The 22,548-nt window shown below is 48.4% G+C and overlaps 1 protein-coding gene across 1 annotated transcript in view; it reads left to right on the top strand.

The window, feature by feature from the left end:
- The window catches only part of trps1 (trichorhinophalangeal syndrome I), a 67,863-nt gene that overhangs the window by 33,475 nt on the left and 11,840 nt on the right, over positions 1-22,548 (top strand). The window contains exons 2-4 of the mRNA XM_062446046.1: positions 4,226-4,846; positions 7,809-8,944; positions 13,113-13,800. Coding sequence (XP_062302030.1) covers positions 4,226-4,846; positions 7,809-8,944; positions 13,113-13,800 — 2,445 coding nt within the window. The remainder of the gene's footprint in view (positions 1-4,225; positions 4,847-7,808; positions 8,945-13,112; positions 13,801-22,548) is intronic.

The following is a 22,548-nucleotide window of genomic DNA, read 5'->3' as shown; positions in this document are numbered from 1 at the left end:
TTGAGTTGAAAATTAAACACTGAAAAAAACCCTCTTTAAACTGTATATATAAATACATATTATTATTAGATATTTTTTATATATATATAATAAATGATATAATATATAAGTTATATGTAATAGGGATGGTAAGACTTAACAGTTCGCATCAGTACACCAGCATAAAAGTTCACGATGCGATTGCCCAACTAAAAAAGAGTGTTTCGGATAACATTTGGTAGTATTTGTTCTGTAACATTTGTGCATTGGTTCAGTTTGAGGAGGCCCTGTGTCTTTATTATCATGGTCAAGTCTCTGGGCCGCGCCTCACACGGCTTAGATGCGTCCTGGCTGGTCACACAGACTCTCACGGAGGAGGAAGACCTACACGTTCCACCAGATTACTACAAATCACTTGTTTGGCAACACTTTTTGTTTTCAAGACAAGAGTTTTTGACAAGACGCAACCATTTAGATAAATATGCTTTGCCACTATCAAGTGCACAGGCAGCACGACTAACCCAAGGACTCTCCACTGGTTATTTCTCTTCATCTAGAAACGGCACCACAGCTTTCTGCTCGACGCTGAGGCAGCCTACCTGCTGAAAGTCAAACACGTCTGTCTGCTGCCCGGAGCTCTGACACAAAGTACCACGCTTCTTAAGTTAACCCTGAACATCCGCACATGGTTTAACCGTTAACTGTGTGAGGTGCTATAACAGTGTAAGTAGAGACAGAACATTAAAGAAGGACTGGTTTAAGATCCAGGAGGTCCAGGTCTGGTTTTGGATTCTCTTGTCAGAGACCTTTTTTTGCACCACAAAGGATGTGTGAAAAGGCAAAGTGAAGTCAAAAGGAAACATCCTAAACGAGATGCTGACAGCAGGGGTGAGGTACAAGGCAAACAAATATGAGAAGGAAAAAAGGGCACAAGCTATTCGCTGTCTGCTTGAGAACCAAATAAATACAATCTGAACTATCGTTTTGTACCGAATTGAATTGCATGGCAGCATATTATTTTGCATCTCATTGCATTGTGTGGATATCGCGCTGTGTCAGATCTTGTCAAATTGCACAGCATCGTAATAGGGGGGAATCATATCACATCAATAGCTGCTTCATGTATATTTAATGTATTGGATCTTTGGCATGCATTAAGTTGTGTATCGCATCAGCCTCAGTGTTGAAGATGCATATCCCTGATATGTAAATCATCCAAATAAAGTAAAAAGTGTCAACAAAAAACTAGGATATGTGTAAAAGTGTAAAAGCACTATATAAAAGGTCATTCAAAATACTAAATACACAGACATCAGTGTCTTCCTCTTTTCTCTCTCAAATTAATAAGATACATTGGAAATGTATTTATGAAAGAGGTTAACAGTATATACAGGACACATCACATGTATATACAGTACTCATAGAAATGAACAATATATAAACCAAAATATAGTACTAACTTAATATATAAATAGTTTATCTATGATTAATCCCAACATTTGTCATGTTTGATAGATTTGTATTACTGAAATTGCATCAAGCCGTCACATATTGTGCTGCTATCGTTTAGGATTTCTCACCCTCACCTGGCATTAAGGGCAACTGCTTGATATAGGAGAGGGAGGAGAAACTGTGCATGGATTGGATGAATTTTGGATAGTATATATCTTTTAGTTGTTTAATAGACTTGGCATTTGCACAGCACATTTGTATCTGTTTAAATGTAGTTTGTATCACATAGTTTACAGAGCCTCTCATTCTTTGGTACCTTTTTTTAATTTGCAGGCTGTGATCTGATTCCCATATTTATGTCTGTATTCATCTTTTTCTTTTGTTTGCTGTATTATCGGGTGATTTGACAGTTGGCGTTTTCAGTTTAAAAGTGAGTTGCAATGTACTTTATTTTGATCTTGGAATTCATTTCTGCAGTTTTTCCGTTTTCAATATATTTCTTTTTAGTGTCTAATCTAACCATTGCATTTTGTACTGTAAAGTTTGGGGATTAGGGGTGGTAGATGGTGTCCTGCTTGTCCACTCGTGAGCGGCAGAGCTAGCTGACCTAGGGGAGTCTTCTCTCTCCATGTGTTGTTGTATTTTAGAGCGGTATTTGTTTACTTTATTGTTGGTCAGCCTGTTGAAGATAACAGAACTTTACTGCTCTTTTAAAAAGTCCAGTGTGGTGCAGCTGATTGCTAACGTATCCAGATTTGGAACAAACCCTTTTCTGCTCTCTTTGAATGTCGATATTTCATGAGGTCAGTCAAAGGACTCTTCATTCAGTTCAGGGTTTCCCACAGAAAATGTGTTAGTGAAGGTGGTAGGGGGCTAGTTTGAAGGGAATGGAATGGAGAAAACAGGATTGAGTAACACGGCGGATATCGCTATTAAAAATAAAAAGATTGTTTTGATTTTTTTTACGACGTAGTTCAGGCGACAGGCGTGTGTTGCTTAGGCGGCCGCCTTAACTGAAAAGTGCTACGGGAAACCCTGCTGTTACAATCACTGTTGACTCAGAACGCTTTTTGTTTTTGATCAAGCACACATTTTTTACATTTACCAATATTACATTTTGGGGAAATTGTTTTATTATTGGGTGCGACAAGGAGCCCAAAAATGTTTGTATTCTCAGAGGCCAGGGATGGAGTCAAAGTCCCGTCCAGAATTATTGTCACCTCTGCCTTGTTTTGAGCCAGCAGAAACCCTGTTGTGTCCTATTTCTTTGTAGGTACATTTCAATAATTTTTCTTGCGATCTGAATTCCTTTTGGAATTTAACAGTTGAGGTATTTTCGAAGTTGACAGTTTAGGTTAGTTTGCCTGTTTCTGAAAGCATTCCTCAACCAGTAATAAAGCGTCTTGCAGGACTTGCGGTGCAGCTGAAAAGTTGACAAGGTCATCAACGTAGAGTAGGCCTTTCAGCTCTGGTATGTAGTTTAGCCAAGAGATGCAGACTGGTCTAGTGCTAGTGCCAGATCATTTATGTTTGTCTTAGATAGTGTTGGACTTAGATTACATCCTTGTTGTACTCGCGGCCTTGAGTGAGGTATTCAGTTCTTTAGTATAAATCTTACTCTATAAATTATAATGATTTAAAAATATATTATATATATATATATATATATATATATTATATACACTCTCTCTCTCTCTCTCTCTCTCTCTCTCTCTCCTCTCTCTCTCTCTCTCCTCTCTCTCTCTCTCTCTCTCTCTCTCTCTCTCTCTCTCTCTCTCTCTCTCTCTCTCTCTCTCTCTCTTCCAACCACTGGGTTATTTTTGTTTAGTTTTTCGTTTGTCATCTGTTTCATTTGGACTGAGATTCTGCATCAATATGAGTAAGTAGGCACCTAATGTCCAGTGTGGTGCAGCTGATTGCTAACTTGCAGTTTTGCCTCAATCCTTTTTTCTCTCTCTCTCTCTCTCTCTCTCTCTCTCTCTCTCTCTCTCTCTCTCTCTCTCTCTCTCTCTCTCTCTCTCTCTCTCTCCCCTCCCTCATTCTCTGTCTTTTCTCTCTCTCACACACAACCAATCCAAACACACACACACATTTACCCAGTTCAGTTAAGTTGAAGCTGACAGTGATGGTGATGAGGGTGATGATGATGCTGAAGTTGGCGATGAGGGTGATGACACTGCACGTGTCTAGAACAACACGACAAAACAACGTGTTTTAGGAAGAGGGTGCATGGGAGAGAGGCAGAGAGGCAGAGGCAGACAGAAGAGAAGAGAGAGAAATACAGAGACGGATACAGAGAGAAAGAGAAGCGGTATTTATTTGATCCAGGCCTGTCATAGACTTACCACTGCTCTTAATCTTTGTTCTGTGAGTGGGTGCGTGCGTGCGTGCGTGCGGGAGTGTGTGGTGTACTGTAAATGAAAAGTCTGTATTTCCATGACCCTCCAGTCGTCAGTAATTCACTTCTCTCTCTCTCCCCCTCCCTCCCTCTCCCTCTCCTCTCTCTCAGCCATGGTGAGGAAGAAGAATCCCCCGTTGAGGAGTGTGGGAGGAGAGGAGGAGAGCCTGGGAGGAGGAGGAGGAGGCGAGGAGGAGGAGGAGGAGGAGGGCGAGGCGCTGGCGGCCGAGGCCACGGGGCCGGAGGGGGAGGAGCTTGGGGACGGGAGCCGGGCGGGGAAGCGCCGCCGGACGTCCGAGCGAGGCCACGCCCACCTCCCCGCCCCGGAGCCCGACGCGCCGTCTCACCACGCGCTCCCGCGCCGAGGGGGGGGAGGCGGGGGAGGGAGGGGCGTAGGTGGCGACGGGCGCGGGCGGCAGGGCTGGTTCCGATTACCACGGCAACCACAAGAAAGGAGGCGCGGCCCTGGGCGACGTGACGGACTGCGAGCGCTCCCCGTCTCCCCCCGGATCAGAACCAGAGGAGGCCGGCCCCGGGGGAGGAGGGGGGGTCATCGTGCTCCAGGGTTGCCCCAGCAACGGGGAGGAGAGGGGTAGGAGTCCCGGAGGGGAGGCAGAGCTGGGGGAGGGGCTAGCCCCGCTCCACCCCCTCCACCCTCACCGGACCAATCAGGAGACGGTCAGCCCCACGGGGGCGGAGCTGGGCTCGGCCCCGCCCCCGTCCCCCAAGCTCCAGGACTTTAAGTGCAACGTCTGCGGTTACGGCTACTACGGCAACGACCCCGCCGACCTCATCAAGCACTTCCGGAAGTACCACCTGGGTCTCCACAACCGCACGCGTCAGGACGCCACGCTGGACTCTCGGATCCTGGCCATGCACAACATGGCCGCCCTCTCGCCCCCCCCCTCCCTGCTGGGGGTCTGGGGAGACCGCCCCCCCACCGCCCCCCCCACCGCCACCCAGCCCGACAACGGGGCCTCGCGGCCGGCGCTGCTCAATGGGACGTATGATGTGCAGGTACGCATACACACACCCGTACACACACACCAGGATGTACAGGTATACACACACCTACAACGGACAGGTACACACACATCATTTTGAATACATCACACCCTCAGTCAGTCCCTGCGTGAGTCCTTGGTTCATAACAAGATAACTGCTTGTTCATGAGGTGACTGTTGCAGCTCTGAGCTGAAAGAACATTTGGGTTTCTGACTGTAATAATGTAGCCACGCAGCCAAAGTATGAAGGGCTTATAAACAACACATATATATATATGTACAGTATATAACTGTTACTGTTTACAGCGGTACACTACGAAATGTAAGTACTGTATGCAACTAAATATAATTAAGTATTGAATTTAAACCGCTAGTGAGTGTAATATTTGTGAGTTAATTGTTAATTGATGGTTAATATCCTGTGTTTTGATCCTTTGTACTTGGTTAGAATCACAGCTTGTAAAACTGTTCCTCATCTGTGATAGTTATTGGTGTTCTCAAGCTGCAAGTCGTTTGTCAAAAGGCTCAAACCGTTTAGCCGAGTTTAGTGTGCGAGTGTTTGAGTGAGTGTGTAGGTGCGTGTGTGGGTGTGAGTGTGTGTGTGTATGTGTGTGTGTGGAAATGAAGGTTTATAGCAGAAGAGTTGGACAGGAGCCAGACATGGAAGCCTCATGTTCAGAAGCTCAGCTACACTTTACATGAAGGGCAGACCGAGAGAGAGATGGAGGGAAGAGCAGAGAGAGAGAGATGGAGGGATGAGGAGAGAGAGATGGAGGGATGAGGAGAAAATGTTAACCAATGAGAACAATTAGGAATTTGAAAACCATGTTTGAATAACAACAGACCTCACTCAAGGCTGCAAGGCTGGATATGACATTATTGAAACATTGGCAACAATGTTTAACAATTTACATTAACTACCATGTAACGACGAAGCAACACTTTACATTAAGGCTGCATTAACCACCTCTACATAGTACAACATTTAGAGAGGGAGGGGAGAGGAAGGAGAGGAGGGGAGAGGAGGCGAGAGGAAGGAGAGGAGAGAAGGGGAGGGGAGGGGAGGGGAGAGGAGGGGAGAGGAAGGAGAGGAGAGGAAGGAGAGTAGAGGAGAGGAGAGAAGGGGAGAGGAAGGAGAGTAGAGGAGAGGAGAGGAGAGGAGGGGAGAGGAAGGAGAGGAGAGGAAGGAGAGTAGAGGAGAGGAGAGAAGGGGAGAGGAAGGAGAGGAGAGGAGGGAAGAGGAGAGGAGGGGAGGGGAGAGGAGGGGAGGATGGGAGAGGAGCGAAGGGGAGGGGAGAGGAAGGAGAAGAGAGAAGGGGAGGGAAGAGGAGAGGAGGGCAGAGGAAGGAGAGGAGAGTATAGGAGAGGAGAGAAGGGGAGAGGAAGGAGAGGAGAGGAGAGAAGGGGAGAGGAGAGGAGAGGAGGGGAGAGTAGGAGAGAAGAGGAAAGTAGGGGAGAGGAGAGGAGGAGAGTTTCCAGTAATTCTGTACCGCGGCCTGGTACATTCTCCTCCAGAGACTCAGCTCTGCCTCTCGGACCAGTCTCTGTGGGGCAGATGGTGTCACCTAGGCAACCCCAGTAACCCCTGCCCCCTCCCCCCATCTAGGAGCATTACCGGCAGAAAGGCAGAAAAAGAAAGTGTTCCCTCCCCTGGTGGAATTTTCCATGCAGTAATTCGCTAGGCTGTCTCATTAGCCAATGGGAGGGGAGGAAAAAGAGTGCAGGGGCTGGACAGGGAGCCAATACAAACATAGCGGGGGCGGGGTCCAAACCAGAGGTAATGGCCAGATGTCCCACACCATTATCTCAACTACTCTCTACCTCCCTCTGTCTCTCTCTCTTTAACTCTGTCTCTGTCTCTTTACCTCTCTCTTTTTCTTCACATCTGTCTCTCTACCTCTCTGTCTCTCTCTCTTTACCTCTCTCTGTCTCTCTCTCTCTCTCTCTCTCTACCTCTCTCTCTTTACCTCTCTGTCTCTTTCTCTACCTCTCTCTCTCTCTTTACCTCTCTGTGTCTCTTTCTCTACCCCTCTCTCTCTCTCTTTACCTCTCTGTCTCTCCGTCTCTCTCGTCTGTGGAGCGTGCACATGCCACCTCTAACGTTAGCACAGCAGAATAGTGGAGCGCTCAATGTCAGCAACACACACACACACACACACTACACACATCTACACTGTCATCCACAGAAATACACACACACACACAGCCACATCCAAACCCCACCAGCTTCTATACACAAACAACCCTGTGCTCTGCCTGGGTAAAAATAAATCATATTTATTTAAATGTTCTCATTTCATACGCAACTTGATGTAACCGGCCGTAACAGCCAGACATATAATAATATAATATAGTATAATATAATATAATAATGGTTAGGAGTGTCTGGTGTGGTCCAGCAGTGACATCATCACGGCTTGGAACCTTCTGGTCTAGTAATTCTCCACAACCTCTCACAATGAACTGACCAACTCATGTCTGTCTGTCTACCTGTCTGCCTTTCTCCATGCCTCACTCGGCCTCACACCCTGTCTGTCTGTATGTCTGCCTTTATCCCTGCCTCCCTGTGGGCCTCACTACCTGTCTGTCTGTCTACCTTTACGTATACCTGTCTGTCTGTCTGCTTTTATGTCTGTCTATCTGTCTACATGTCTGCCTGCCTTTCTGTCTACCGGTCTGTCTCTTTCCTTGCCTCTCTCCCTGTCTGTCTGTCTACTAATATGTCTGTTTACCTGTCTGTATTTACTTTATCTCCACCTCTATATCTCTATTACTGTATGTCTGCCTGTCTGTCTATTTACCTACCTGTCCGCCTACCTTTCTGTCTACCTGTCTGCCTCTCTCCACGTCTGTCTGCCTGTCTACATGTCTGACTGTCTGTCTGTCCAACTCTCCGTCTGTCTACATGTCTGTCTGTCTACCTGTCTGCCTACCTGCCTATCTGCTTACCTACCTGTCTGTCTGTCTGTGTGCAGGTGATGCTGGGAGGAACTCTGATAGGCATCGGTCGTAAGACTCCAGACTGCCAAGGAAACACCAAGTACTTCCGCTGCAAGTTCTGCAACTTCACCTACATGGCCAGCTCCCCCCACGACCTGGAGCAGCACTTCCTGTCCTCGCACCCCAACAAGATGAAGACCATGCCCCCTCCAGCCTCAAGCCACGCCCCCGGCGACAAGCCCTCCAATGAGAGCCGGAAAGGGAACTGCGTCCTGCGAGGAGGCGTGGCCTCCGAAGGGCCGGAGTCTGGGAAGTTGGCCGCTCGTGTGGCGGTGAGGGCGGACGACGATTCGCTGGCCGGGTATTCCGTCCCCATCCGCTCCTCCTCCGCCGCAGATTCGCCGGGCTGGGAGGGCGGGGCAGAGCCCGGAGCGACGGCGGCGTATTACTGGTGTAAATACTGCAGCTTCAGCTGCGAGGCGGGCGGACCCCAGCGCCTGCTGGAGCACCACGAGCAGAGACACTCCCAGACGAGCGGGGGCGCCGCGGGGGCGGAGGGAGCAGACCAGCGAGACCCGAGAAGCAGAGAGACGGAGCGAGACCCGGACAGGGACCCGCCGGGCTCCAACACGGGACGCAGGAAAGACAAGGGAGGAGGGGGGGGAGGAGGAGAGACGGCCGAGACGGTCGTCACCAGCTACAACTGCCAGTTCTGCGACTTCCGCTACTCCATGACCCACCGGTCCGAGGTGATTGTGGTGGCGCCGCTGCTACGCCACTACCAGAAGGCCCACGCCATCCACCGGTGCACCATCAAGCACTGCCCCTTCTGCCCCCGGGGCCTCTGCTCCCCCGACAGCCACCTGGGGGAGATCTCCTACCCCTTCGCCTGCCGCAAGCTCTCCTGCCCCCCCTGCTCCCTCCTCCTGCCCCCCGGGGCCCCCCCGGCGCCCCCCTCCCCTCCCAGTGCCGTCAGGCACCTGTGCGACCTTTGCCCCTTCGTGACGTCCGACATCGACCTCCTCCTGGTGCACTACGACGCCAGCCACGCCCAGGTCCCGGGCGGCGCCCTGGACGTCAAACCCGAGGCGGGGGAGGCGAGGGGGGAGAACTCCTGCACCAAGTGCCACTTCATCACGGATGTGGAGGAGGAGATCTTCAGACACTACAGGTAAGGAGAACGTGCGTGTGGAACACGAGAACATCTGTTTGGAGGGGCGGGAAACGGCGGTTTGCAACAGGAGGATGTCTGTTTAGAACAGGGGGGAACATGTGCTTGGAACAGGGGAACACATGTTTAGAACAGGAGGACATCTGTTTAGAACAGCAGAACATGCTTCGAGCAGCAGACGTGGTGTTTGAACCGGAGAACATGGAACAGGAGAACATGTTTAGGATAGTAGAGCAACTGGTCCTGAGGGGCTCGAGAGCACTTGAGAACGTTTGTTTAGAACAATATAACATGTGTTCAGAATGATAGAAAGTCTGTTTTGGATAGGAGAGATGAAGAGAGCGTGTAGTTTGGACAATAGAACGTCTGGTTGGAACCAGAGAACATCTCTTTAGCAAAAAATAATGTCTGTTTAGAACAGTAGAATGTTAGAACACGGAAATGGAATCATAAAACCACAGGGATGAACAGTAATGCACTCGTCTTTTATGAACGGAATATTACCCCGAAACATCTTGAAGTCGATTTTTGGAACGTTTGAATATTTGATTAGGTCAGCAGAACCAATGTTGTCTGACATATATTTTTAACATAGTTGTCTAACATAGTTGTCAAACATATTTGTCCAACGAAGTTGTTTAACAGAGTTGTCTGTCATAGTTGTCTAGTCATAGTTGTCTGACATGCTTGTCTAACATCGTCGGGTAACATAGTCGTCAAACATAGTTGTTTAACATATTTATTTTTCATAGTTGCGTAGTCATAGTTGTCTAACATGGATGTGTAACATGATTGTGTGTAATGTTTGTAGTCTCCGCCGTGGTAATGAGTCAACAACACTGACAGTATTAGGCTGTGATGTGGAGTAAGTGAAGGCAGACAGCACTAATGGAACACAGATGCTCCTCAGCTTCATATACTCTGTCACAACATTCAGACAACGAGCCCTCTCCTGTCTGTGTGTGTGTGTGTGTGTGTGTGTGTGTGTGTTAGAAGGACTGCTGTAGCTATGGAAAATCCCTCTTCGGTAGCCTGTTTCATAAACACTGCCTCAGACTCAGTAGCCCTCTCTCTCTTTCTCTCGCTCTCTCAACCCACCCTCGCTCTCCTACTCTCTGTCTCTCTGACTCTCTCTCTCTCTCTCTCTCTCTCTCTCGCTTTTTATCTCGCATTCTCTCTTTCTTGCCCTCTACCTGTCTTCCTCTCTCCTTCTCTTTCCCTTCCTTCCTTCCTTCCTCCCTCTCCATCTATCTGTCTCTCTTACCTCCACACAAGTTATCATTTACCAGGGTTTTCCTGTTCTGTTTCTGGAGTGTGTGACTGCCCACACGGTGTATGTGCAGTGCGTGTGTGGTGTAGGTATGTATGTATGCGGGTATGTGTGTGTGTGTGGGGGGGGGGGGGGGGTAGTAAGGGAAAAGTAGATTGAAGTGAAAAACCAGTCTGAGAAAATGAGTTTTAGTATGATGTTGTTGTTTTATTGCAGATGCTAGTGGAGCTGAACGTGACTAGAGTACAACTTTCCTCCCCTCCTCCCCTCCTCCTCTCCTCCTCTCATCTCCCTCCTCTCCTCTTCCCCCTCCCTATCTCCTCTCCTCCTCTCCTGTCATCTCCTCCTTTTCTCCCCCCTCCTCTCCCTTTTCCCCTCCCTCCCTCGCTCCTCCCATCTCCTCTCCCTCCCCCTTTCCTCACCTCTCCTCTCTTTCCTCAATACAGGAAAACAGCTCTTTATTGATTTGGCACTGAGATCTGGTTGATTCCTCAGTGTGAGCTGTGCCAGTGACAGGGCAGAGTGGCCCTAATTTGTCTTTTATGAAATGAAACTCCCTTAGCTATGCGCTGTTGGAATGGCTTAATACAGCACTCTACAAGAAGCAGCTTAGCAATGCGTGCGTGAGTCCGGTTGTGTGTGTGTTGGTGTGTGTTAGTGTTTGTGTGTGCTTGTGTGTGTGCATGCAAGTGAGTGAGTGTGGGGGGGTGTGTGCGTGCATGCGTATGGGTGTGTGTGTGTGTGTGTGTGTGTGAGCATTAAGTGAATCACCAAAGTATGACAGACAAAACTCCAGACTCCCACTCTGACATCAGACAGGAAATGAAACAAGCATGACTGCTCCTCTTTCCTCTGGTCTCCTCATTTTCTCCCTGGTCCCTGGTCTCTGTGGTCTCTCTGGTGTCTCTTGTCTTGTCTCCCTCTCTAGTCTCTGTCAGATGTCTCTGGTCTCACTAGTCTACACTTTGGGCTATCGATGGTGGACTCCATCTGTTGAGTCTATAATCTCCCTCTCATACAACTCAGAAACAACAGTGACCTTCAGACCATTCAGGGAATCGACACAATCAAATCATTAAATTATTTCTTAAAGTTTTAATGAAGTACAGCATATATCAATAGTTTGCCTAATGCCGTTGTTTGCAATTGTTTCCCAATTAATACAGATTCAACTCTGCCAGGCGCCCTGGTACATTTTTATTCATTCATCTGTATTTTTCTTTACGCAAAATGTCAATTTTCAGCTATATAATTAATAAAAATAATTACCATTTGTTAAATAGGGCACCACTTGTTTACATAGACATATATTATACAGTACCAGTCTAAAGTTTGGACACATTTTCCCAATGGGAAAATGTTTTCCCAATGGGAAAATGTGTCTGTACATTGGCATCAACTGGTTTACACAGACATATCTTATACATTTTCATTGATTTCTATCATCTTACTTTTTTTTCTCCCCCACACATATATTGATGTTATGAGGCTGTGTGTTTGTGTCTGTGTGTGTCTGTGTTTGTGCCTGTGTGTGTCTGTGTCTGTGTTTGTCTCTGTGTGTGTCTGTGTGTGTGTGTTTGTTAAAGAGGCCTGTGTTCACCGTATCTTAGGATTCAATTTTTTTTTCCGATTTTGTTTTTCTTTTTGCCCGATACAGAGAACTGAGTTTATATCTCTATAAACTATTTTTTGATAAATCCTATTTTTCCACTGAGCTTAGAAACTCAATTTCTATGCTCAGGGGGTCTTTTCTGGGTTCGATAACGTGTTTGTGTGTGTGTGTTCGTATGTTTGTGTGTGCATGTGTTTACTTGTGCGTGTGTCTACCTGCGTGTATGTGCATGCTTAAATGTGCGTGTGTGTGCGTGAATGCGTTTTCAACGTGTGTGAAATGTGTGTGTATGCGTGCATGTACGTGCGCGTATGTGTGTGTGTGTGTGTACGTGAGTGTGGTGTGTGTGTGTGAAGCCAGAAGCAGCCTTCTCAGGTTGCAGTTGAGTCCATTTGTTCTCATAAAGCTGTAATTGAGTTTGTATGTAGCTACCTCTCTGTCTGCACTGCAGTATACTGAGCAGAAAGACTGTGTGTGTGTGTGTGTCTTGAGAAAGGGGCCGCTTGCTTCTGTGTTCAGCGTCTGGAAACAGTTTGAAGAGCAGACAGACACACACACACACACACACACCTTATCACACACTCACACCAGACCAGAGATGCAGTAATGCTTGTCATGATCCCGGTCAGACCGGTAGGGAAGACATGTTGAACCTGAACTGCTTCATGTACCAGCAGGGTGAGGGTGACCCTCAGCTGGGTTATTAACATGCATTAGCTGAGCAGCTCTGTCTCGAACTGATATTTCAGTGGGTGTGTGTGCGTGCGTGTGGGTGTGTGTGTTTGAGTGTGTGTATGTGTGTGTGTGTTTGGTCAGGAAATCAGATTAGACAGAGACTGGCACCTTCTGCTCTATGTAACAATGTATGTATTCATGGTCTAAATGTGTGTGTGTGTGGGTATTTCTGTAAGGCGGGCTGTGTACATTCGACATTTAGCAGATGGTTTTATGCAAATAGAAAGATTAGATAGATTTATGCATGAAGAAAGTCCAGCAGAAAATCAAGGATCAGAACGAGCAGAGTTCCAACAGTCTTACAGTGGTCAGAATAATGGAACGGTCTGTATTTACAAAGGCACAATGCAAAGTAACCTTAGCTACCAGGCACGGGTCAGCAATGATAGCATCAACAGCAGTGCAACAACAATGCCATTTCAAGTACAGTATAGTTATGTTATTCACATGTGAAGGCGTATATTTGATCATTGCTCTCTACTCACCTACCACTGTCCCCTCCCTTTCCCCCCCTATCCCCTCCCCCGTATCCCCTCCCCCCCCCCCCCCAGGCGTGTCCACGGGTGTTATCGCTGTCGCCGTTGCACCTTCACCGCCCCGGATAGCGCCGCCCTGCTGGAGCACTTCAACTCCGCCCACTGCCGAGACTCCGCCCCCAGCCCCGCCTCCCTGGCGGCCCCCACCAACGGCTGCTCGGCGCCCTCCACGCTGAGCATCAAGGAGGAGAGCAAGGGCGACCTGCGCCTCTGCAGCCCGCTGCCGCCCGAGAGGGCGGCGGAGGGGGGGGGAGGGGAGGGCCTAGGCGCGGTGAAGAGCGAGACCCTGGACGAGAAGGAGGCTCTGAGAGGCGGCGGCTGGCTGCTTGAGGCCAGGGGGGGAGGAGGAGCGAGGGGGGAGAAGGGGGGAGAAGGCGACCAGGTGCACAGCCTCCTGTGGCTGCCCAAGTTGGGAGCAGGGCTGGGGGTGGGGAGGGGGTCCGGGTCGGGGGAGGGGCTCCGAGGAAGCCCCACCCTCTTCCCCCAGGGTGCACTTGGCCTGCTCAACGCCGTGGCGGCCAATACGGAGCCAGCGCAGCAGAGGAAGGGCGTGGCCAGTGTGTCGGGGGCGGGACTTGTGTTCGGGCTGGCATGTGATTCCAAGGCGTTCCTCCAGGGGGCGCCAGAGAAGACGAGCCAGCAGAACCAGACCTATTCTGCAGAGAGCAAGACCACCAAGGAGGAGTCCCAGTCACTGCTACGGGTAAGCACATTCTTCCTTGCTCTTGACCTCACCTCCTATCTCCTTAGCTGATGTCCTACCTCCTTAGTTCACTTTCTAGCTCTTGACCTCACTTCCCAATCTTTATCTCACCTCCTAACTCCTTACCTCACGTCCTTGCTCATTACCACACATCCTGCCTCCTTACCTCACCTCATAAATCCGTACCTCACCTCCTAGCTCCTTACTTCCCCTCCTTACCTTACCTCGTATCTCCTTACCTCACCTCTAAAATCCTACACTCTAATCCAAAACTCTCCACTTCTACTCTGGACACAAACACACACTCGTCCTTACATATGCACACACACACACACACATGTGATTGTGTCCAGCACCAGTACATCAACAGACAGCAGGTAAGATTTTCAGGGGATGAATTAGTCAGGATGGGTATGTGTGTCAGTGTGTGTATGTGTTTCAGTATTTGTGTGTGTGTGTGAGTGAACCCACATGGTTCACTCACTTCCTGCTTAAACTGCCACCCAGAATGCATCACTGTCTAATGGAACCAATTGGTTAAAAGATATTTGGATTCTGATTCTGAACTGGCTTGAGGACGAGCTGTACGAAGAATCAATCTGTGTGTGTGAGTGAGAGTGTGTTTGAGAGTGTGTGAACGTGTGTGTGTACGTGTAAGTGTGTGTGTAAGTCAAGGTTATCTTCTCAGACATTGGCAGACTGAGGCTTGGGGTGTGGCACTGGAGTGTGGTTTAGCCATTATCTGAGGCGTGTCAGTGTGTGTGTGCGTGTGTGTGAGTGTGTGTGTGTGTGTGTGTGTGTGTGCATGTGTGTGTGTGTGTGTGTGTCAGGGCGTGGGTGTTTTAGATTATGTTCTAACCTTAAGGAAATGTTGAATGGTTTAAGGGGCCGTCGGCAGGGAGGCATATAGGGCAGAACTCACAACAATATTTTAACTGTTACCATGACGGTGACTCATTATGGGCTGGTCCAGGGAGGGGCCCCTGTCACTCTCTCTCTCTCTCTCTCTCTCTCTCTCTCTCTCTCTCTCTCTCTCTCTCTCTCTCTCTCTCTCTCTCTCTCTCAAACTCACACACACACACACACACACACACACACGCGCATACACACACACAATCTCTCACACAGACACACTCTCTCACACAGTCTCAGACATAAACATAAGCATGCACACACACATATTGTCCATATGCACAAACACACACACACATACACACTGTCACTCACAAAGATACACACACACTCTCTCTCACATACACACACATTCTTCCTCTCTCACATACACCCTCTCAATCTTTCACACACACACACCTATTCTTTCTAACACAAACTCACAAACACACACACACACACATCGACACACTCTCTCTCTCAAACACACACACACTCTTTCACATATATACACACGTCCACTCTCTCTCTCAAACACACACACTCGCACACATTTTCGCTCGTATACACATACAGTATGCACACACACTCACTCACGCACACAGATCCGTACGCACACACACTCTCTCACACACACTTTTTCTCTCTCTCACACATACACTCACATTCTGTCTCTCTCATACACAGATACACACTATCTCTCTCACACACACTTTTTCTCTCTCTCACACATACACTCACATTCTGTCTCTCTCATACACAGATACACACTATCTCTCTCACACACACACACACACACACACACACACACACTCTCTCTCTTTTACACATACACGCTCACACATGCACACACACACACTTTCTCTCACACACACACTCTGTCTTTCTCAAACACATGTACGCACACACACACACTGTCTCACACATACATATACTCACGCACACACACACACTCGCGGGGTTAGCAGTGTGAAGCGCTAGCAGGTTGAAGCGCTAGCAGGCTAACTGTTTGTGATGGGGAACTAGGTCAGCAGATAGGCGTCTGTTCCTCAGAGCTGCTCTCAGTGGTTGAACACTGGTTAACCCCACCACACTCAAGTGTGTGAGGTGAACTAGTTGGTGGATTTCAGTTTTGCGAGGGCGTGGAAGGTTATTCATTCATGAATAACAATTTTGGAGTGTGTGTGTTTTTGTGTGTGTGCTTGTGTGTGTGTGTGTGTGTGTGTGGGAGTCCATCTGCTTCTTTATTAGACTCTAGATTCCCAGTTTGATGAGGACACGCGCGCGCGCACACACACACTGCTGTTACTGTTGTTTTTATGTACTGTGTATCAATGTGTTTTTCAAGTGGTGTGGGAGCGTGTACGTATGTGTACGTGTGTGTGTATCTGTGTGTGCATGTGTGTGGACGTAAGTGTTTGTCTGTCTGTTTGTGTGTGTGTGTGTGTCGGGGGACTGGAGCTGCTGCAGTGGCCTCATCTAATGATCCTACAGAGGGTTGGAATGATGGGGGTGCAATAAAGCAATGGACTAGAAGATGGCGAGGGAGAGAGACCAAATAGTGAGGAGTAGAGGAGGGAGAGAGGGGAGGAGGTAGAGAGAGGATGGAGGGGAGGAGGTAAGGGGCAGGTAGAGAGAGGATGGAGGAGGTATGGGGAGGTAGAGAGAGGATGGAGGGGAGGAGGAGGGGGGTAGAGAGAGGATGGAGGAGGGGGGTAAAGAGAGAGGGGGTGAGAAGGAGAGTCTGCTGTCTTGCTTGGCTCAGCACAGTTTGCTCTGCTGGTAGCTCATCACCAAAGTCCCAGATTGACTCTGCTGTCTGGAGCACCTCTGCTTTGTTTTTATGAATGTGTGTGTGTGTGTGTGTTGAAGGTGTTTGTTTGTGTGTCGTGTATGTTTGTCTGTGTGTTTATGAGTCGGGTGGAACTGTGTGTGAAGTGTTTGTTTGTGTATTCATAGACAGGAAGTAGAAGACTTTGACAAGCTGAATTCCTCAAGGAAGTGTTATATTTTACATGGAGGGATGTAGAGTGTGTGTGTTATGTGTGTGTTATGTGTGTGTGTGTGGGGGGGGTGGGTGTTTGTACTTCGGACATAGATCGAAACAGACACACACACCTAAAATACACACACCTTACATACACACACACAAAGACACACGCACACACACAACATCCAGAGTAAGCCATCTCAACCCTCTCCAGGACACCAGTGTTTATTTTAGTCTGATGGGAAATGAGCCTGACCAGGCCTGACCAGGCCTGGTGTGTGTGTGTGTGTGTGTCTCTCTCTCTGAGGTTTGGGTTTGGGTGATGTATCAGTGTGTGTTAGAGAGTTTAGTGTCTAAGATGTTTGCTGAGGGGGTGTAAGTGTGTGAAGTATCAGTGTGTGTGAGGTGAGTGCGTGTAGGTGTGTGCATGTGTGTGTCTGTGAGGTTTGGGTTCGGGTGTGTGTGATGTATCATTGTGTGTTAGAAAGTTTAGTGTCTAAGATGTTTGCTGAGGGGGTGTAAGTGTGTGATGTATCAGTGTGTGTATGTGTGTGTGAAGTAGGTGTGTGTGTGTGTGTGTGTGTAGTCTCGATGGTGGTTGAATGGAAACGTTGCGTGGAGCTGTTCTCAGTCTGCTCTGAAACAGCCAGCCTGTGTCCTCCTCTGACCAGTCAAAATACCAGTCACATGATCAGTCATATGACCACGAAGACCAGTGGATGTTCCAGACCCCCCCCCCCCCCTCCCCCCTCCCACACACACACACTCCTGGCAGGTTGAGAGGAGTGGGGAGGAGGATATGAGGTGGGTGGAGAGGAAGAGAGAAAAAAAGAGAGGAGTGGTGGGGAGAGGAGAGGAAAAGAGGGGAGAGGAGAGTGGAGGGGAGAAGAAAGGAGTGAGTGGTGGGGAGAGGAGGTGACAGGAAGAGGGAAAAAAGAGGAGAGTAGAGGAGGGAGAAGGAGGGGAGGGGAGGAGAAGAGGGTAATCAAATGGAAACTAAAGGAGAGAGAAGAAGAGGGGATGAGCCTGTGCTGGTCATGATGACCTCACCAGCCCCCTGCGTCATGTAGTCATGACGGCCAAGTCGACAAGTCAGCGGTTGTCAAGCCGACTGACAGCTCGTCACCATCGATACCACCGCATCAGTGTGACGACATGATAGCCCTGCTTAGGCTCACCTCAGAGGACCCACCCCTTCCTCTCATGACAACCAATCCTAGCAGCTGGTTCTGATAACTGTCTCGCAAACAGGAAGTGAGTTATCCACAAACATGAAGTTTATTCGTGGGAATGTGACTTAGGCTTCTGAGCAGCTGCAATTAGGAGGAATGGAGAAAGGAGGAGGGATGGAAAGGGGAGAAGGGAAGAGTGAGGCAGGAGGGATTGAGTGAGTAGGGGTGGAGTGGTGGAGGGGAGGGGGGATGGAGAGAAGGAGGAGGTATGGAGAGAAGGAGGAGAAGAGTTAGCAGTAGTTTCTTGTCTTTAGTGTTATCGACCTGACAACCACATTACCACCTCTGTCTCTCACTCTCTCTCTTTCTCCTTCTCTCTCTCTCTCTCTCTCTCTCTCTCTCTCTCTCTCTCTCTCTCTCTCCATCTCTCTCCATCTCTCTCCTGCTTAAACCTGGCCTTTGTCTGTGTGAGTGTGCGGGTCTGTGAATGTGTGTGTGATCCGACTGTGTGTGAGTATGTGTGCTTGTGTGTGTGTGTGTGTGGGTGTGTGTGTGACAGGAGCCTCCTTGCGTGTAGAAGGCTCATTGTGCTCTGGGCCCCGGCTGCAACATCTGGTCTCCATATTGGATCCATGTGTTTCTGCTTCTCTGCTACAACCAGCGGAGGCAGAGAGGGAGAGACAGAGGGAGGGAGGGAGAGACAGAGAGAGAGAGAGGGAGAGAGAGAGAGAGAGAGAGAGAGAGAGAGAGAGAGAGAGAGAGAGAGAGAGGGAGAGACAGAGATCGGAAGAGAGGGAGAGAGGGTTACTCTCAGGGCTGACAGACAGCACCTTCCTTGATTAGGGAGCAATTGGCACAGATTAGACAGGCTTGGACCCTGACCCTAACTCATATGGACCTCCCTGACTCACAGACACACACACACACACACATACACACTCCAGTAGTATTTCCACTATCAGATGGTAGCTATTTGTCCTCCTCATCATTCCAGTCTTAATAGTTCTGGACAAACAAGCAACTCTGAAGACAAGACCTCTTTGATCACCACACACACACACACACACACACACACACACAAACATGCACATTCAAACACATGCAGATACATACCTACACCCACACACAGGTAAACATGCACACACACACACACACACACACACATACACTCACACACTTTTACTCTCACACACACACTCACTCTCACATACAGTTAAACATACGCTTATACACACACACACACTAAGGCATACACTTACCCTGTCTCATACACACAGAGTTTAGGCAGCACCAATAAACTTTGCCTCAATGGTTCCTATCAAGAAACATATATATTAGAAATGTATGTGAAACCAAATACATTATTTGGATTTGTATTTTTGCTTTGTAAACAGATATGTATTTTATCCAAAGTTTCTAATATTAATTCAGATTCAGATTCATACGATTTGATAATTTTCCCTTCAATTTCAGATTCTTGGTTAAACACAAATAGTTGCAGGGGTCTCTTTGGTGCCAGATTGTGTTTGTGTATCCACACACAGACGAACGCATCTCCGACACCAGCTCCAGCTTGAGGGTCGTCCCATAACCACCCGCTTGGCGGTCTGATCTCCGACTCCTCCTGGCCGTGTGTGGAAGTGAGCGAGACCCAGAGCCCCGCGCTGCAGCTGGTGGGCAGGCCAGCACCCTGCACGGCAGCTGCAGCGCGGGCGGCGTGGAGAGCGTGCGTGGGGATGGGTGAACGAGAGGCAGCTCTCCAGCACTTTGGGCCTACCGCTTGGTGCTGCAAAAAATGCGCCGTATAAATGCAGTATGTTTAACCATTTGTTTACCATTTACCAAATACACCGCAGCTTGACTATGCAGACTGCTCCTCTCCCCTCACAGACGTGCAGTCAGTGTAGCATGGCAAGTCCGGTAGCCTATAAAGGGTATACAGGCGTTTGCAGGACCAGACGCAAGTACCTCCATGAGAAGGCCAGACCCAACCTCACTCTGAAATAACAGTGTCTTTAGCTTTCGTGCGCAGTCTCTCCTGTGGGAGGTGTTGATCTCCCTCGTTACATCAGTAAGCAGGTTAGTTCACCTTGGTCTTGCATTGCTGGTAAACCCTATGGTCCTATTTTAGTAAACAGGAAAAGATGAGGAAAACAATACTGAGTTATTTCAGTGGGTCATTCAGTTTTATTTATTTATATTTGGTTTAGTTATATTTGTCAATAAAAAGACAAAAATGGTCACAAAACACAATAAAAATGACTGCTCTGCTCACCCTATTTGTGTGTGTGTGTTGGGGGACTGGCTGTGTGTGTGTTTCATACATATGCTAATTGAGCGTATTTTGGAAGTGTTTACCTCTTTCGCGGTAATTTCATTTCTGCTGTTTTAGAGCAGGTGCTGATGGAACCTGGAATGGCTTGTTTGTGTGTGTCTGTGTGTGTGTGTGTGTGGGGGGGGTATTTGTATTCATGTCAGATACTCAGCAAGGCCGAGTATAAGCAAGGTTCTGGTGAAATATTAAAACATGGATGAGGAGAAAGAGAGAGAGAGAGGGGGGGTGAGAGAGTTTAGAGAGAGAGGGGGTGAGAGAGTTAGAGAGAGAAAGGGGGTGAGTTAGAGCGAGAGGGGGGTGAGAGAGTTAGAGGGGGGGTGAGAGAGTTAGAAAGGGGGTGAGAGGAGAGAGAGAGGTTGAGAGAGTTAGAGAGAGGATGAGAAAGTCAGAGAGAGAGGGTGAAAGAGTTAGAGAGAGAGAGTTAGAGAAAAAGGGGGTGAGAGAGTTAGAGATAGAGGGGGTGAGAGAGTTAGAGAGAAAGGGGGTGAGAGGAGTTAGAGATAGAGGGGGGTGAGAGAGTTAGAGAGGGGGTGAGAGAGTTAGAGAGGGGGTGAGAGAGTAAGAGAGAGAGAGGGTGAGAGAGTTAGAGAGGGGTGAGAGAGTTAGAGAGATAGAGAGGGTGAGAGAGTTAGAGAGAGGGTGAGAGAGAGGGGGTGAGAGAGTTAGAGAGAGAGGGGCTGAGAGAGTTAGAGAGGGGGTGAGAGAGAGGGGGTGAGAGAGTTAGAGAGAGGGTGAGAGAGAGAGGTTGAGAGAGTTAGAGAGGGTGTGGGAGAGAGAGGTTGAGAGAGTTAGACAAAGGGTGAGAAAGTCAGAGAGAGGGGGTGAAAGAGTTAGAGAGAGAGGGTGAAGTGTTAGATAGAGAGGGTGAGAGTTAGATAGAGGGGGTGAGAGTTAGATAGAGAGGGTGAGAGTTAGATAGAGGGGGTGAGAGTTAGATAGAAGGGGTGAGAGTGTTAGATAGAGAGGGTGACAGTTAGATATAGGGGGTGACAGGTTAGATAGAGGGGGTGACAGTGTTAGATAGAGGGGGTGACAGTGTTAGATAGAGGGGTTGAGAGTGTTAGATAGAGGGGGTGACAGTGTTAGATAGAGGGGTGACAGTGTTAGATAGAGGGGGTGACAGTGTTAGATAGAGGGGGTGAGAGTGTTAGATAGAGGGAGTGATAGTGTTAGATAGAGGGGGTGAGAGTGTTAGATAGAGGGTGGTGACAGTGTTAGATAGAGGGCGTGAGAGTGTTAGATAGAGGGGGTGAGAGTGTTAGATAGAGAGGGTGAGAGTGTTAGATAGAGGGGGTGAGAGAGTAGAGGGGTGAAGAGAGGGTGGAAGAGAGGGAAACAGAGAGTTAGAGAGAGAGAGATGAGAGAGTCCAAGGTCCTGAGCGACAAACACAATCTCACAAACACACACACTCTACACACACTAACACACTCTCTTACACACACACATACTCACATGCACTCTCACACACACTCACACACAAACTCTCACACACAACACACATACTCACACACACACACACACACACACTGACTTTCAAATGTGGAAGGAACCTAATAATGTCTACAAGGCCGGCACCATGGCAACAGGGCCTGTTGGAAGGTGTGTGTGTGTGTGTGTATGTATGTATTTGTGCGAGCATGTTTGTGTGTGCATATAAATATTTGTACGTGTGTGAATGTGTGTATAGTGTGTGTATTGTATTCTGCTACTATTACTCATCACAGTAACTTCTACATGAAGCCACCAGAACCTGTTTCCTGCTGAAGCTGGGTTTCTCTTTCCTCTGACATAGCAGTGGACTGTGTGTGTGTGTGTGTGTCTGGCCAGGACTGATGTTCAGCATATGTGCAGCTGTGGCTACGCTGTAGCAGTTATATGTATAAGTCATAACATTCTGCCTGTGAGATAGTGTGTGTTTGTGTGCGAGGGAGTGTATGTGAGGAGAGTGTGTGTGTGTGAGGAGTGGTGTGTGTGTGTGTGTGTGTGTGTGTGTGTGAATGTGAGGGAGTGTGTGTGTGAGAGAGAGAGAGAGAGAGAGAGAGAGAGAGAGAGAGAGAGAGAGAGAGAGAGAGAGAGAGAGAGAGAGAGAGGGAGGGAGGGAGTGTGTGTGTGTGTGTTGTTGTCATAATATTGTTGCACTGCTTCACTACTTCCTGTCTACTGCTGAACACTTTATTACTGGATAGAGGAAGATGGAGAGGAGAGTAGAGGTGGGGAGAGAAGGGGAAGGGAGAGGAGAGGAAAGCAGGGGACGGGGGAGGGAGAAGGGAAGGGAGAGAGAAGGGTAGAAGGGAGAGAAGAGAGGGAGCCAGCAGATCAGCTAGGAGATCTGTGTTCATTCCTGTTGAAGATAACAACC

Source organism: Osmerus eperlanus, chromosome 20 (genome assembly GCF_963692335.1).
Source record: "Osmerus eperlanus chromosome 20, fOsmEpe2.1, whole genome shotgun sequence".
In the NCBI taxonomy this organism is placed as follows: Eukaryota; Metazoa; Chordata; class Actinopteri; order Osmeriformes; family Osmeridae; genus Osmerus; species Osmerus eperlanus.
Note: the sequence above shows the minus strand (reverse complement) of the source record. Positions and strands in the feature narration are given on the sequence as shown.